At 39.4% G+C, this 17,592-nt stretch overlaps 1 protein-coding gene across 5 annotated transcripts in view; it reads right to left on the bottom strand.

The window, feature by feature from the left end:
* itsn1 (intersectin 1 (SH3 domain protein)) overlaps positions 1-17,592 on the bottom strand; it is a 165,107-nt gene that overhangs the window by 112,481 nt on the left and 35,034 nt on the right. For all 5 annotated transcript variants that reach the window (XM_078409696.1, XM_078409695.1, XM_078409698.1 and 2 more), the window contains 9 exons: positions 17,190-17,249; positions 16,246-16,338; positions 12,612-12,675; positions 8,897-9,054; positions 8,554-8,724; positions 5,448-5,553; positions 3,627-3,736; positions 1,501-1,564; positions 263-400 (listed from right to left, as the gene is read on the bottom strand). In XM_078409696.1, coding sequence (XP_078265822.1) covers positions 263-400; positions 1,501-1,564; positions 3,627-3,736; positions 5,448-5,553; positions 8,554-8,724; positions 8,897-9,054; positions 12,612-12,675; positions 16,246-16,338; positions 17,190-17,217 — 932 coding nt within the window. In that variant the 5' untranslated portion in view covers positions 17,218-17,249. The remainder of the gene's footprint in view (positions 1-262; positions 401-1,500; positions 1,565-3,626; positions 3,737-5,447; positions 5,554-8,553; positions 8,725-8,896; positions 9,055-12,611; positions 12,676-16,245; positions 16,339-17,189; positions 17,250-17,592) is intronic.

Raw genomic sequence — 17,592 nt, 5'->3', positions numbered from 1 at the left:
ACTGGGGTAGTTCACATGTGTTTAAATTCTCTTCCAATCAATGATCCGGTTCTTACCACAGGTATTAACCCAGATAGCACAAATTTAGAATGAATCATGTTTTGCGTTCCCTGTTAAATCTGAATCACAAAGAACCAAGTGAATTGGTTTAAAGAAGGAGATGATGGTGTCACTTTTAATAATTGCAATAAAAACCACTAATTATATTAAAGTACCTCAGGTCCAGAATGTGTATTAATTTAGCAATTTATAAACCACTCACCTAAAGGTAGGTGGGATCAATTCTTGAGTCAAGACAGGTGGCAATGGCTGCCCAGACATGGCCATATCAATTAAGTGCATAGCAAGAATGAATTCTTCTGCTGTAAGTTTTCCATCTTGATCTATATCTGAAAGATTCCTGTAGAAAAATTAGAGGAATAAATTGAGTGGTGTAATAAAAGCAGCAAAATTAGTATCATGACAAACGTAACCATGATTTTGCTGATATGTTTTGTTGATGTAAAAATTAATTTTTTACCCACTTACACCATTTAACAAATGAGTTTTAACTGTTCTAAGGTTACAATATTAATTAAAAAACACACTAGATACATACTTCAAATGTTATTACTGCCTTTCCCTCAACAGTAATGATAAAATTGGATGCTCACTGCACAAGAACCATAGAAACAGAGAAAATAGGGTACGGGGGGGGAAGCCATTTGGCCCTTCGAGCCAGCACCACCATTCATTGTGATCATGGCTGATCATCTACAATCAGTAACCTGTGCCTGCCTTCTCCCCATATCCCTTGTTTCCACTAGTCCCGAGAGCTCGATCTAACTCTCTTATAAATTCATCCAGCGACTTTGTCTCCACTGCCTTCTGTGGCAGAGAATTCCACAAATTCACAACTCCCTGGGTGAAAAAGTTTCTTCTCACCTCCCGTTTTAAATGGCCTCCCCTGGTTCTGGACTCCCCCAACAATGGGAACATTTTTCCTGCATCTAGCTTGTCTAATCCTTTTATGATTTTATACGACTCTAAGGTCATAGCTGGCATTCTAAACTAGTATACGATAAAACTTTATTTTTCCCAGGAGCAAAATTGATCTGCCAACAGTCATAAAACACAAGATACATGAAACTAATGCATTTGCTTATACATTGAGTACTAATCTAAAGAAGGGACTCGACCCGAAATGTCACCTATTCCTTTTCACCAGAGATGCTGCCTGACCCGCTGAGTTACGCCAGCATTTTGTCTGCGTTGAGCCGAACTGGTTTTAATGCATTACATTTAATGCATTATATCTCAACATCGGAGGAGCATAGGTGAGTGCATAAGCCTCCCATCACCACCGGGAGCAAGTTGACATTTGGCACTTTGGATTTCTAACATCTTGTCCTGTGTATTTGGAAACTGAATATCATTCGAAATATAAAGTGGCAAAACAATGTTCACATCCTTTTGTCAGGTTTTTCAAATAAATAATTTATAAATAAAAACAATATTTACCATATAGATGCTAATTGAGCCTGTGGTAAACTTGATTGCATTAAAATTGTTCTTGCCTGTGGACCTGCAAAATGAATAAAAGTAAGTCAATTGTCCTGTTACAATAGCATCCATCCTTTTTGATCTGTGCCACGTCTTGGACAGAATGCTCATTCCCATGTAAAGAATGGAGTACTCCGCACTTGGGAGTATTGTGCACAGTTCACATCACCTAGCTATCAGAAAATTGCCTCTTAGGTGGAAAGAGAGCAGAAAAGATTTACAAGGCTGTTGCGAGGATTGGAGGGTCGAATTATCATATCATATCATATATATACAGCGCGGAAACAGGCCTTTTCGGCCCACCAAGTCCGCGCCGCCCAGCGATCCCCGCTCATTAACACTATCCTACACCCACTAGGGACAATTTTTACATTTTACCCAGTCAATTAACCTACATACCTGTACGTCTTTGGAGTGTGGGAGGAAACCGAAGATCTCGGAGAAAACCCACGCAGGTCACGGGGAGAACGTACAAACTCCTTACAGTGCAGCACCCGTAGTCAGGATCGAACCTGAGTCTCCGGCGCTGCATTCACTGTAAAGCAGCAACTCTACCGCTGCGCTACCGTGCCGCCCTATGATGGTGGATAGCCTGTCTCCCCCCCCCGGAGCACGAGGCCAAGTGGTGACTTTATTGAGATATATAAAATCACAAAGGGCAGAGATAAGTCTTTTTCCCCCAAGGTAGGGAACATAGATTTAAGATGAGAGGGAAAAGATTTTAAAGGACCCTAGTGTACAACATGTTCCACAAAGAGGGTGGTGAGCACATGGAACAAGCTGCCAGAGGAAGCTGTAGAGATCAATACAATTGTCAATGCCAAGTTAAAAAGATATTTGGACAGATTCATGGATGGAAAACTTAAGGGTTATGGGTCAAATTCAGGTAAATGGGGCGAGCTCAGATAGACACCTTGATCGGCACGGATGAGCTGGGCCGAAGGGCTGAAGTTGTGCTGTATAACTGAGACGACATTATGACATTTTGATTTAAGCACTGGAGGAAATGGTGTTACAATTGCCATTGTTAACTATGATCTAAAAATAAATGGTTGGTAAAGGAGATATGATGCAGAAAAAAAACATTGGAAAAAGCATGGATTGCAGAATAAGGAAAGATAACAAGGGGGAACAAAAATGAAAATAGAATATTCCCAATTATTTGTTCCACAAATATGTAAAATCCACTTTATCTTTGGAACAAGTTAACTTTTAAGTTATGAAATTGAGTAATATAGGTTTCAAATAAGGTACGAATAGGTACAGGGCCCTAGTGAGACCGCACCTGGAGTACTGTGTGCAGTTTTGGTCATCAAATTTGAGGAAGGATATTCTTGCTATTGAGGCCTTGCAGCATAGGTTTACTAGGTTAATTCCCGGAATGGCGGGACTGTCGTATGGTGAAAGACTGGAGCGACTAGGCTTGTATACACTGGAATTTAGAAGGATGAGAGGAGATCTTATCGAAACGTATAAGATTATTAAGGGGTTGGACACGTTAGAGGCAGGAAACATGTTCCCAATGTTGGGGGAGTCCAGAACAAGGGGCCACAGTTTAAGAATAAGGGGTAGGCCATTTAGAACTGAGATGAGAAAAAACGTTTTCAGTCAGAGAGTTGTGAATCTGTGGAATTCTCTGCCTCAGAAGGCAGTGGAGGCCAATTCTCTGAACGCATTCAAGAGAGAGCTAGATAGAGCTCTTAAGGATAGCGGAGTCAGGGGGTATGGGGAGAAGGCAGGAACGGGGTACTGATTGAGAATGATCAGCCATGATCACATTGAATGGCGGTGCTGGCTCGAAGGGCCGAATGGCCTCCTCCTGCGTCTATTGTCTATAAATCAAATAAAATGTGATGAATGCAAATACCCACAGAATACTGCACGTGCAAAATGCTGGAATAAGTCTTGATATCTTTTCCTGCACTGCATTTTTTCTATTTCAAGCAAAAATATTTGTCATACAAACATAACACAAAAGGAAATAAATATCCAATGATACTGTACAGTCAATTCCATGCACAATTCATTTAATTAAATGATCAAGATAGAAGGATGGAATTATGTCCCGTTTGTCAATAGCTTACCTGTTAAATGTCCACTCATTGTTTTATCGTGGCTGTTGAAGAGCTGTCTATATTTCAACCTGGATGATTGTGGAACAGCCCATTCCACAGAAGCAGCTGTAGGTGGCACACTGAAAGAACAAAATGAACAATATCATTCAGTAAATCCTACTTTTCCCCTCAAAGCACTTTTATGATGAGCCCCGTACTAAAATTGAATACCAAAATATGAAAATATATTCAATTTATATCAATTTTATTACATTGAAAATTTAAATAGTTTAAGTCAATTAACCACATGTACCCAAGAATAACTTTGAAAGCAAAACATGCCACAAGTCAAGGTTCACTCTGTTCTGTCAAGTGTGTTATCTGGGATTTCAAATAATGCAATTATTTTCAAGTTAGTCCTGATGATCTAATCTTACCCTAATAATAAAGTCTCCATTAGTTAAAATAAAAAATAAATAAAAATACATCCTTGTTAAATGGTTTCACATTATTTGACAGGCCATAACCCATCAAGTTATGATCCCAGCCAAGCTGTTATTATAGTGGAAGAATTGAAAGCTGGGAAAGAAAGGTCTACTCCATTGCAGATTTTGCTGCATTGGAACCAGACACTGAACAGCATGGGATGCATTCATTTTCCTCCACAGGTTTCTCCATTTCCTCTTCAAGGATTGATGGATGGACAGACACATACATCTTACGCAAATTGCATGGACCATCCAACTTAAGCAATGTTGCTTATCCGTTAGATCTACTTGGGCACGTATACATAGATGCAACACGGACCAAATATCTGAACAAATATTCCGGGCATTCTTTGCAACTGTGGTCTGACATCAACTCATGGAGCCCACAAAAGGGAAGCCCAATTGGTGCAAATTCCTCAGCATTGCTGCCAAAACTGCATTGTGTTTGACCTGGTGCAGGAAACACATCTCCATTAATTTCAGTAAAGGAGTGTGCTTGCAAGAGGTTAAAAGTCATCATATTTTGAACAATTATTTTCATTTTATTCAAAACATAAATTATTATCCGGCATTGTAGAGTTCTTCTCTTGGCAGTTGAGGCTCAAACCTGTTCTGCCCCAGACCTATTGTTTGCACTAACAGTACAGAGCCCAGGGCATTGTCACTAAGATTGACACTAGTTTCTCCCACTAAGATGTTGGGAAATACACAGAAGTAAGAGCAACTTAATTCTTAGAACAGCAGTAGGCACGGGTGCCTTTTGGCCGACTGCAGTATACAGCACATTATAATATTGTGATTGTTCTGTTCAAAATAATGTCATGCTAGCATCTATTGTCAATGTGATACAAAAGAACTGTGCAAAATACAAGCATTCAAAGAGTCTGATCAGAATCAGCAATGACATACATTTGTGACCATTGGCCAACCTGGTGCAAATTATATTCTGCAATTTGTTCAAAATTTCATATTTTTTATAATCAATCACAATTTATTAGCCAAGTATATTTTGCAATATACGATGAATTTGATTTGCCATACTGTCATACCAGAAATTGCAGCCAATTTAGTAACAAAAGCAGCATTTGCACTGCATCTAGGTTTGAGATTCTATATCGCTATACTTAAAGTCAGGAGAATATTTATACAGATGATCCAAAAAACAAGATCGTTTTCACAGTTAAGCCAGAAATGAAACAAATTAAAGGGGCAAGACATTATTTTCACATTGGCTTCTGAACTTCAAACCAAAGCTCAGTCTGGGGAATGTCAGAGGTATACTGTTTTTTTAAAAACAGATTTTATTCTCTCAATTATGTGGCCCCCAAAGTTATCTGAAACACATTTTGTTGAACTCACTCACTTTACATTTCCCATATCGAATGACTGTGCCTTTTGTAGTTTTATTCCATTAGCTTGAGTGGCTGATACCGAACGACTGAAGGAAGAACTCTTTGGCAATGTGGCTCCTATGTGGGATTTAAAATAAAAGATATTTGGATACTGCAGGTGTTGGTTTACAAAAAAAAAGACAAAGTGCTGGACTGAAGAAGGGTCCCAACCCAAAACATCACTTATCCATGTTGATTTATTCACAAAATGTTGGAGGAACTCAGCAGGTCAGGCAGCATCTCGGGAGAGAAGGAATGGGTGACGTTTTGGGTCCACTTATCCATGTTGCCTGACCGCCGAGTTACTCTGGCACTTTGTGCCTTTTTTGTAAAATAACATTAACATTTGTTTTCTTAGCCGCTGGTATTTTAAAAATCACATCCTCAGTTATTTGTTCCACCATTTTAACATTGAACATTCCTTTCTTTTTCTCCCTTTGGCATCTCCTTCTGTACCACTCGTGAAAACAAATTAACCTCAGGAACATGTCGCAGAGTTCCTTGTATCTATTCTCTCAGGAACATCAAAAAATCTTTAAATCAGTCTATGCAATCCTAACCCACATATCTTCTTTGTCAATTAACATTCTGCCCTTCTTCACCAAGTGCTTTGAGACATCTTTCAGCATGCCTTCAATATTACTGACAGGTGAAGCTCAACTCTTAACACGGCAGGTTGATCACTAAACTGAAGAGTATAAACGTAGCTAATGACCAATAATTAATTTATTTCAAATTTCTCACATAAAGCTACTCTTAAAAGGGCAGCACAGTGGCTGCCTTACAGTGGCAGAAACCTGGGTTCGATCCTGACTGGCTCTATCTGTAAGGAGTTTCTACATTCTCCCTGTGACCATGTGGATTTTCTCCAGATGCTCCAGTTTCATCCCACATTCCAAAGATGTACAGGTGTATAGGTTAATTGGCTTCTGTAAATTGCATAAGTTGGCCCTCGTGTGGAGGATAGTTTTTGTGTACCAGGTGATCGTTGGTCGGCACAAACTGTGAGCCCAAGGGGCCCGTTCCAAGCTGCATGACTAAAAGTCTAAAAGTATATTAATCAGTTTAATGGGGACCTACTGAATAACAAACAAAAAAGCTTAATGATTGCTTTAAGATTTCTAAGCACCAAAAAAGTATGATCATAAGTTATTCTAATGGTTGGCTTTTGGTGCAGAGGGATGACTGGAGTAATGAAGTGTCCAGTAAACTTTCCACATACGTACATTTTAGAAACCTGGACTCAAAACACCAAAAGGAAACATTGGAGGTATGCAAACTACAAAGCAAATAATGCAAGGGGAAACAAAAATACACTCAAACATGTTTCACAAAATAGCTACAGGTATAATGCATGACAAATATATCTTAAAAAACTGGTATAATGATGCAGATGGGAGGTGTGAATTTAGTAAATGTGCATCTGTAGGTGGTAAAGGGAAAGTGAGAGAAGATGAAAGCAATCGATGAATGGGAAGATGAAAGCAATCCATGAATGGTTTAATAATTGATCAAGTTTAACTATTTTTTAAATTCAATAACAAAGTGGAATCATGGCACATTAAAAATCAACAAAACTAACCACGAGGACAAATCCGTAAAAACAGCGGAACATGTGGTTCCAAATAATAAGCAGCACTATATGCTACAAGTTCTCTTCAGATGGAGAAACTAAGAAAGCAAAAATTATCTCTGAAGTATTTGCTCAAGTACTACAAGTGGGATTATGTTCTTCATTATTAATTCAAATGCATGTCGTGTATTATTAACAATTAATACCCATAACACATTGAACTACAGAACCGCCATCAACACTTGATATCCACGCTTGCTCTGAGAAAACTGTTTCTAATTATTTGGCTTCCCCTCCTCTTTTCTCAGTCAGGCATCCATTTCCTTTTCAAAATGTGCAACTAATTCCCTCCTTAAAGTGAAATCTGAATCTGCTTTCACTAGCTCCCGTGTTAGTGCATTCTAAACCTCAACTACTGACAGAATTTAAATCCAAGAGCACTGGTTGCAACCATATGGGACCATTTCTCTACATTTCCATTCATTTGTCAGTCACCAAAATTTACAGAATTTAATTCATTTCACCATAAATTTTGCTGTCCTGGGGCAAACTTCAACTTCTCCAAACCCTCCGCATAACTCAATTATTCTTATAAATCCACTCTGCGTCCACACCAAAGCAATTACAATTTCTTAAAGTCTAAGAATAGACAATATTCTAGCCGAGCTATACCCAGTGATTTATGCAATTAATTTTAAAGCCAAAGAGACCAGACTGGTTTATAATTAAAATTAGTCATGCAAACTTGACCCGCTGAGAGAAAATTGACAGCATGAATCGGAGGTCTCTACATCTCTTGAAATTCTTCCTCCCCAATTCCAGCATCTTTGCATGTGTGGCACCTTGATTCATTCTGCTGATTTCACTATTCCTCAACGGGGTGAAAATAGAATCAGAGAAACAGATCAAAGACATTGTATTGTTGTCAAAGTTAAGGATGTTGGGGTTTTCAATTTGAATAACAGAGACGGGGGTAATAAAAAAAAAAATATTGTCACTAATATTGTGATTAGTTCACATTCATCCAGCTGCCTGCTCAATCATGTGAAAAGATCCAAAAAAAGAGATATGTTCCAAGTTAAAAAGTTACTGGAAGACACGCCAGATCGATGTTTTGGTGGTAGAGTTGCTGCCCTACAGCACGGAGACCTGGGTTCGATCCGGGCTATGGGTGGATGGCTGTACGGAGTTTGTACGTTCCCCGTGACCTGCCTGGTGTTTCACTGGGTGCTCCAGTTTCCTGCACACTCCACAAAGATGTACAGGCTTGTAGGTTAATTGGCTGTGGTGAAATTGTAAATCATCCCTAGTGTGTTTAGGATAGCATTAGTGTGTAGGGATCGCTGGTCGGCGCGGAGTCGGTGGGACGAAGGGCCTGTTTCTGCGCTGTATCTCTAAACTGAATTTATTCTATTTAAAAAAGTATTTAATCCACCAACATACAAAAGTCATAATAGACAGTATTTAAGCCTCACGCACTTTTTTGTTGATAGAATCATACACACCTGGATGAGCAAAGGCAGCCAGAGGCTGTACCATAGATATCCCATTGGCAAGTGCAGGGACTCCAACCGCAGGAACAGAAGATACCAGTGGGGGCGACATTCCTACCAATGGCATTGGTCCCATTGACAAAGGTGCTACTGTGCCCATGGTGGACAAGACTGGAGCATTAGCTATACCACAAGAGAAGACAGAACAATATAAAATCACTGCCAGCACTCCTACTACTGTAAAACAGCTGGCAAAATGTAACTGAGCTTTCAAAAGATTATATGCTTGTGTATATCAATAATAAATCAGTATAAATAAAGCAAACAAGCAATTTGTAGGGAACATGAATCTAACCAAATCCTTGTGTTGGAACAGCCACTGGTATTTGTTGCATGGTGGGAGGCAGCGAGGAGGGAAGCGGGTGACCTTGTAGTTTTAGCTTGATCAGTTTCATAGCTATAGAAAACTCCACTTGATCCATCTTTCCATCATTATTCATGTCAGCCAGTGCCCTTTAGAAGCAAACAAATAATTGAAAACAGAACATTTACCAGCCTCTCTGGCAACTTAATTGATTGAACAGTTATCAAGCATTTAACATTTATTTTGTGTTACCAGTTATAATATCTCAACAGGCTATTGAACCTTTCTCAGGAACTGCAAAATCCTACATAAATCACAGGAATGGAGTTACTCATTTTGTTCGAAGGTAGTCACAAAATGCTGGAGTAACTCAGCGGGTCAGGCAGCATCTCTGGAGAGAAGGAATGGGTGAGTTTTGGGTCAAGACCCTTCTTCTCGACCCAAAACATCACCCATTCCTTCTCTCCAGAGATGCTGCCTGACCTGCTGAGTTACTCCAGCATTTTGTGTCTACCTTCAATTTAAACCAGCATCTGCAGTTTTTTTTCCTACTCATTTTGTTCAACTACTGCACAAAAATAAACAGACTGCAGCATTAACAAACGTGTTTGACCCAATGCCTTGGGATGCCTGTGGTAGGTAGCCCAGATCAGGCAAATAGATCACAAACCTCTGCTGCCCAGGAGACCATTAGTTTTATGCCAGGGCCGACATCTTGATCTTTAATCACCCTTTTCCTTAACTGATTAACAACTGCACTGATCATTGAGAGTAGTGGTCAACTTTATTATTGTTTGCCTTCAAGTGGTGCATTCTAAAATTTAGGAGGATGAGAGGAGATCTTATTGAAACGTATAAGATTATTAAGGGGTTGGACGCGTTAGAGGCAGGAAACTTGTTCCCAATGTTGGGGGAGTCCAGAACAAGGGGCCACAGTTTAAGAATAAGGGGTAGGCCATTTAGAACTGAGATGAGAAAAAACTTTTTCAGTCAGAGAGTTGTGAATCTGTGGAGGCCAATTCTCTGTGCTTTCAACACAGAGCTAGATAGAGCTCTTAAGGATAGCGGAGTCAGGGGGTATGGGGAGAAGGCAGGAACGGGGTACTGATTGAGAATAATCAGCCATGATCACATTGAATGGCGGTGCTGGCTCGAAGGGCCGAATGGCCTCCTCCTACACCTATTGTCTATTGTCTAAGATTCAGCAAGGAATACTCAACAATGCAACAAAACTGGCTCGTCAGTCCAACTTGTTAATACCGACCAAGATATCCCATCTACACTAATTACCTGCCCAAATGTCTTTAAAATATTGTTATTATGGGAGAGTGGGGGAAGGTAGCATCAACTAAGTCCTCTGGCAGCTCGTTCCATATTACAACTGTGTGAAAAAGATTCCCCTCAGGTTCCTATTAAATATTTTCCCTTTCCCTTTAAAACCCACATACTTTGGTTCTTGATTCCCCTGTTACAAGGTGGGCTAAAATAAACTATAATAAACAAATAACTACACAAATTCTTCTTCCATGGTACCCTTGCCATGTTTAATTGGTCCAATCAATATGCAGATAAAATTCATCCCGTGATCATTGTAGTTTATTTTTAAACGTCTTTAATATTTCACCTTTTATGCTTTGCCTGATCAGCACCATTGTGGCCTAAAGATGTGTCCACCTGCATCTTTTCTCCTGCTCTCCCTTATTTCTACATCATGATTCACTGCATTATGTCACTGCTCACCAATGCCACTGCAACCTTCCTTGATTAACAATGTCACAGCAGTACCTTTCCTTCTCTGCCTATTCTCTCACAACATTGTGTTCCCAGTCCAGGCCATGCAACAGATATATTTCAGTTATAGCCATCAAATTAAACTCATTTATTTCCATTTGTACCACCAACATATCAATCTCGTTACAAATTTGGCATGCTTTTAGATATAGATTCTTGACTTCGACATCACTTACTCCTGTTCCAAGTTCTGTTGCATTCTTATACTTGCACTTCTGCCACATCTCATCACGCTTGACTTTCATTCACCCCTTCACTACCTTGTGCCAATGGTCTCTCATTATTAATTTATTAAACTCCATCACTTACCTCACCCCCCCACCCCAACACAAATTAGCTTAACTGCCATCTATAACCCTTTTATATAGCAGTCTCTGCAGGAGGTGACAGGCAACAGTATTTTGATAAGAAAGCTGAATAAGAACCAAGGAAGATTAGCAGCTGCTGAAACATGCAATTTGTTGGGGAAATGCACAAGCTGCCAAAAAAATGGTAAAAAGATGGGTAAGTTAAATTAGTAATCATGGAGGATAGCGAGATCAGTAATAATTTAGGGCATATTGAAATCAAGTAGGTGGTGGTGTTGGGTCTTTTGAAGAACATCAAAGTGTATAGGTTCCTCGGGCCTGGTGGGATCCATCCCAGGTTATGAGGCAAGAGAAGAGATTGATGGGGCCTTGATGAAGATCTTTATCTCTCCCTCACCACAGACAAAGCCCCAGAGAATTGAAGAGAAGCCATTGTTGGTGCTTTCAGAAAGGCAGCAGGGATAAAATGGGAAACTGCAGGACAATAATCCCTATGTCAGTGCTGGGGAAGGTACAGGAGAGGATTCTTAGTAGGATTTGAAAGAGAATTTGAGGGAGTGCAGCGTAGGTTCGCCAGGTTAATTCCCAGGATGGTGGGACTGATGTGTGATGAAAGAATGGGTCGACTGGGCTGTATTCGCTGGAATTTAGGATTAGAGGAGATCTTATAGAAACATATAAAATTCTTAGAGGATTGGACTGGGTAGATGCAGGAAAAATATTCCCAATGTTGGGGGAGTCCAGAACCAGGGGTCATTGTTTAACAATAAGGGGTAGGCCATTTAGGACTGAAATTAGGAAAATCTTTTTCACCCTGAGAGTTATGAATCTGTGGAATTCTCTGCCACAGAAGGCAGTGGAAGCCAATTCACTGGATATTTTCAAGAGAGTTAGATTTAGCTCTTAGGGCTAAAGGAATCAAGGGATATGGGGGAAAAAGCAGGAACGGTGTTCTGATATTCGATGATCAGCCATGATCATATTGAATGGCGGTGCTGGCTCGAAGGGCCGAATGACCTACTCATGCACCTATATTTCTGTGTTTCTGATGAGTTAATTAGAAACAATCAGCAATGGTTTGGTTCACAGCAGGTCACGTCATACAAACTTAATTTTCTTTTAAGTAGGCAACAAAGTTGATGAGGTAGGGCAGTGTATTGTGTCTGGGGCGTGGTGGGGGAAAGTGTTCAAAGGAGTCGTGCAAAGCTATTTTTTTTTTTAAAAGAACAGAGTGGTTGGTACCTGCCGTTGGGGATGGAGGCAAACAAGATAATGGTTTAGAAGAATTTATACAGACACGTGAACATAAAGGGAATGGAGGCATAGAGACCACATGCAGGCACAAGTGGTTAGTCTAATTTGGCATATGGTCAGCACAGATATCACAAGGCCAAAGGGTCTGCTCCTGTACTGTCCTATCCTATTTTCTATATGTAAAGATAGAATATTACATCAGCCTGTCAATTGAAAAGCAAGTTGCAGACTTACATGGCTAACTGCAAGTGTGCATCTTTTCAATCTTGCACACTTTTCCTCAGTGGCAAATCAAAGCCATTGCTTTGATTAAGTATATATTTTTAGCAAACAAATATATACCTTGAACTTACCAGATCTGTGCAAGAACAGGTGGAGGCAATCCAGACTGAAGAAAGAAATTTCGGGCTTGATCACCTAAATGAAAGTAAAATGACTCAAATATACATGCAATTAATATTACATATTTTCATAGACACAGAAAAATAACAAATTATAAAAAAATAATAAATATCTTTCAGCAGTTAGAATTTAATAAATAGTGCTGGAAAGAATCTTTTATTTATGGCTTTATTGGAAGCATTTTCACAAAAGTCCTTGCATCGATAACAAGCTTTCAAAAACAGCAATGCAAGAAACTCCTCCTGTTCAGAGCATAATGGTGGGTGAAGACAAGGATGAATCATTATGATTAACCTGATGAACCAAAAAGGTCCATACCTTGGTGCTTAGTGCTCTAGGACCTACCGTAAAGCTGATAGACCTCCTATGCTATTACATTTTCAGGATTCTGGGGAGCACGAGGCTGAGCAATTGCCCATTACAATTACCAAGCCAAGCAGGTATTTGACAAAGGAAAATATGGAATATTGATTTTCTGATTTTGCAATATTTTGGCAGTACAATAATTGAAGCAAGAAAGATTTGGGGAGAATGTAAGCAAAACCAAAACAGTTCAGAATAATCATAATAATTAAAGTCAAATGCCATAAAGGGCAAAATCTTAAGAAAATCCAGGCAATAGGAAACAAGGACGTGAAGTTTTAGATCTGAAAAGAGAGGAGAAAATCAAAAACCATGCACTTTTTTAATTTAAAATAACAGCGGGTCAAGACTGCTGTGAGAACAGTACACAACATATCTTCAAGTAATTTCTATTAAAGATTCCAGGCTCCATAATTAAACAGAAATATTAATGGTAAATAACCTGAAACATGTCAAGAAAATCAAACTAATCCACAAAATGAGAAAATAAACTGAATTCATATCAAGAAATAGAAAATTTGGGGCAAGAACTGTTCATGTATAAAATTCCATTCTCTGTTTCTCAAGAAAACCAGTGTTATGTTCACATGCAACATTTTACACACAATCAATTGTGGCCCGTGCAACAAGTCAAAATGCCAGGAAGATATGCCTTTACACTTTGCCAAAGCAAAGATGTCAAATTGAAGATAGGGATGTTGGTACAATAATTGCAAACCAAGGACCAATAAGTGGCCTGCAAAGTTATAACTTGTAATTGTAATATTGTATGAGATTATGTTTCTAATACAGGTTTTGGGATTAAACCAATTACATCAAAAACTAATGTGAAATTGAAGAGCCTTGCAGCACTTCAGCTTTAAGTGCAGTGCTTATAGCAAATAAAAGCAAACTTAAGGTTAAATCTGCATCAACTTGCATGTGACATTTTAGTGGTCATCAACACAGAAGAGTTTTCAGCAAGCTGGAAAGAAATCAAGAGTCTGATGAAAGGAACCCATTGACTAACTTCCGTGAAATTACAATGGTTGTTACTTTAGTGTAAAGTCAGTCTTTCATTCTAGTTGTTTTGCCTATTTTGTAAAGGAGCCAAACCTTGTGTGGGGCTGAAATGAATTCAAACAAGAAAATACAGCAGAAGCTGAGAATCTATTAAATCTGGTCAAAACAAAAAGGTAAAGTTACTGTTTACCTTCAAATTCCTTTTGCTAAGTCCATCTTTTAATTTTGAACATAGCTTAAAATTCCAATCTTTGCACTTTGTATTTCTCATGTGAATGTAACCGGTAAGCACTAGGGCTAATTTCTTGTTATCAGGCAACTGAACCTTGTTACCAATAACTAGAGAGCCGTCCTGAGTTAGTATCTACCTCATTGAAGACCACTGGACTATCTTTAATATGTCTTTACTGGACTTTATCTTGCACTAAATGTTATTCCCTTTATCATGTATCTGTACACTGGATGGCTCGATTGTAGTTATATCTAGTCTTTCTGCTGACTGGTTAGCATGCAACAAAAAGCTTTTCACTGTACCCTGGTACACGTGACAATAAACTAAACTAGTCCAAGAGCAGATTCCACGTCCACACCCTCTGCTGGATATTGGGCACAGATGTTATCCAAAAGCTCCACAGTCTCCCTCAGAAAGACAAGCCACACGAGGACACTGCCACCTGCAGTTTCTGCTCAAGGTCACCCAATCTCCTGACATGGGGACATATTCTGTCATTGTCATACAGTGTGGAAACAGGCCCTTCGGCCCAACTTGCCCATACCGACTAACATGTCCCATCTGCACAAGTTCCACTTGCCTGCATTTGGCCCATATCCCTCTAAACCCGTCTAAATGCTTCTGAAACGTTGCGGTAGTCCCTCCTTAACTACCTCCTCTGGCAGCCTGTTCCATACACCCACCATCCTTCGCGTGAAAAACCTGCCTCTCAAATTCCTGCAAAATCGCTCCACCTTAAACCTATTTCCTCGATTCCCCCACTCTGGGCAAGAGACTCTGCTCATCCACCCAATCTATTCCTCTCTTGATGTTATTGTCACCGGATTAAAATTCCCCACCCAACATTCACTGCGCCAGAAAGAATGCAGCAAGGCCAGGAACCAGCTCACCATTGCCTTCAAGGGCAATTAACGATTGGCTTTAAATGCCAGTTTTTCCAGTGACATTAACATCCCAGAAAGAAAAGAACAAATACAAGTACCCAGTTCTCTTTTGAAAGCAAGCAATGTGATAAACTGAGCTAAAAGGACACCCTCCCCTTCACATAATCCGTGCACCTTTTACCCAAGAATTTAAATTTGTCTCCCGTTGAGTGACATTGGAAATAATTTCCCACCACCTCCCCCACCAGTTATTTATCTTTGGCATCAAACTCACTGGAAAAGCTACTTGTGACATTAGTCAACCGTTTCAAATTGCAGAGTTAAATTCAGAGATATAAAAGTTAGGAAAGATACAAAACAGAACTCAGCAAAGCTACCAAACATAATGTTAGCAACACCTGAATAAAATATATACCATAGCAAAATTATTTTCATATTACAGCTACAAGTTCTCAGCTCCAAAATTCCCATACCCATTTATAAATCCATGTAGGAGATTATTCAACGTAACATTAGTAACCCTTCTCTGCATCCCCAGTGGCACCATCTACTGACAAGATATTGATAGACACAAAGTGCTGGAGTAATTCAGTGAGTCATGCAGCATCTCTGGAGAAAAAGGATGGGTGAAGTTTTGGATCACAACCCTTCTTCAGATCAAAGGTCTGAAGAACGGTTCCGACCAGAAATGCCACCCATACTTTTTCTCCACAGATACAGCCCGACCTGCTGAGTTATTCTACCACTTTGTATCTATCTTCAGTATCAACCAGCATCTGCAGTTCCTTCTGACACTTACTATTATGACTTATTCTATTCTTCTACACCTTGATAGTGAAACCTTTAAATCATCACATAACACACTATCTTTTTCCTCAGCTTTAAACCATATTTCAGCGTTCAATAACTCCTCAAACACCTGCAATCACCCACTCACCAAGCATTTTCCCAATGCCAACCTTCCATTGGCAAAATTTATCCAGCCATTTCCCACGTTAAGAACATTGCACAAGTAGCAAGAGCAGAGCTTAAACCGTCGAGGGAGAAAGTCAGAACGGAAAAAATATTTAATAATTCGATTTGATAACACAATTTTGTTCTCACCAGTAATCACTCCACCAACTGGTTTAATGCTGAGAAACTGCTGGTCATGCTTAGCTCTTTCTTCCACTGTTATGGCACAGACATCCAGCCCTCCTGTTTCAAAAGAAGAACACCATTATTTCAGACAATTTTCCCTGTTGGACTATTACAAGAGCTATTTCACGGAAACATTTTTTATTTTCTTTTAATCAGCTCATGGAATAAAGAGCTGCGTTTCAGATTATACGTTTCTCATCATGATACTAATATTTCACCCAAGTGGCAAGCTGGTTAGTCGATAAAATGTACCATTATTGTTAGATGCTCTGTCTCAGCAAGACACTATGCCACAACACCTTATCATATCATATCATATCATATATATATAGCCCGAAACAGGCCTTTTCGGCCCACCAAGTCCGTGCCGCCCAGCGATCCCCGTACATTAACACTATCCTACACCCACTAGGGACAATTTTTACATTTACCCAGCCAATTAACCTACAAACCTGTACGTCTTTGGATTGGAATATGGGGTCAACAGACATGTTAGAAATCTCTACGCTGCTCTGACTCTTTGGAGAAAGCACCCTGTCCAGGTTAGTTGTTTCAGATTTAAACGAGGCAGGACAGAGAGTGAAAACTATGGGATATTATTAAAACCAGACTCAATCTCCTGGCAGCCATTTCAGAAAAGGAGGAGCACACTCAGAGGCTGGTTACTTGCCGTAAAATCTGTGATTAAAAACGAAGATATACTATACTTGAAATTAATTGTCTTCATTCTTATTAATCTTTCCCTTACCCAAGAGACAGGTAAAAAATGACCTTCCTGGCCACATCTACGTCCAGACCATTACAAGGTCTGAAGCTGAATCAAATAATTCTCAGTAGAATTGGGTACAATAACTTGCAAAAAGTCAAGAAAGGTAAAGTTAATAGATGGTATTGCACATTGTACCTACCCGCAAAAGCTGTTGGAAACTGAGCCATGCTTCCTTCTGTTTTATGTCATTGGCAGATTCCTGGAACAGATTAACAAAAGTTAGCAGAGTAAAGTTTAGATGCAAAATCTTAATACTATCTTAAACAACAGTTATTATTCTACTGTTCAGAGGAATTACCACACACACAAAATTCTTGAGTGAATTGCTTGCTGGAAACTATTGCTGCAATCCACTGCAGGTTATTAAATAGATTGCTGGAGATATTGGCAAAAACTTAATTGGGCATGTGGCTTACTTTAATTAAAATGCAACACTACCTAAATTTCAGCCGCAAAAAAACAGTACATGCTGCATTGGGATTGTATCTGTTTCCCACATCCATGCATTTTCCAAATAATTTGTTTGGTTTAGAGATACAGCG

This window comes from Rhinoraja longicauda, chromosome 12, assembly GCF_053455715.1.
Source record: "Rhinoraja longicauda isolate Sanriku21f chromosome 12, sRhiLon1.1, whole genome shotgun sequence".
Lineage (NCBI taxonomy): Eukaryota > Metazoa > Chordata > Chondrichthyes > Rajiformes > Arhynchobatidae > Rhinoraja > Rhinoraja longicauda.
This window is presented reverse-complemented; position numbering and strand designations above follow the sequence as displayed.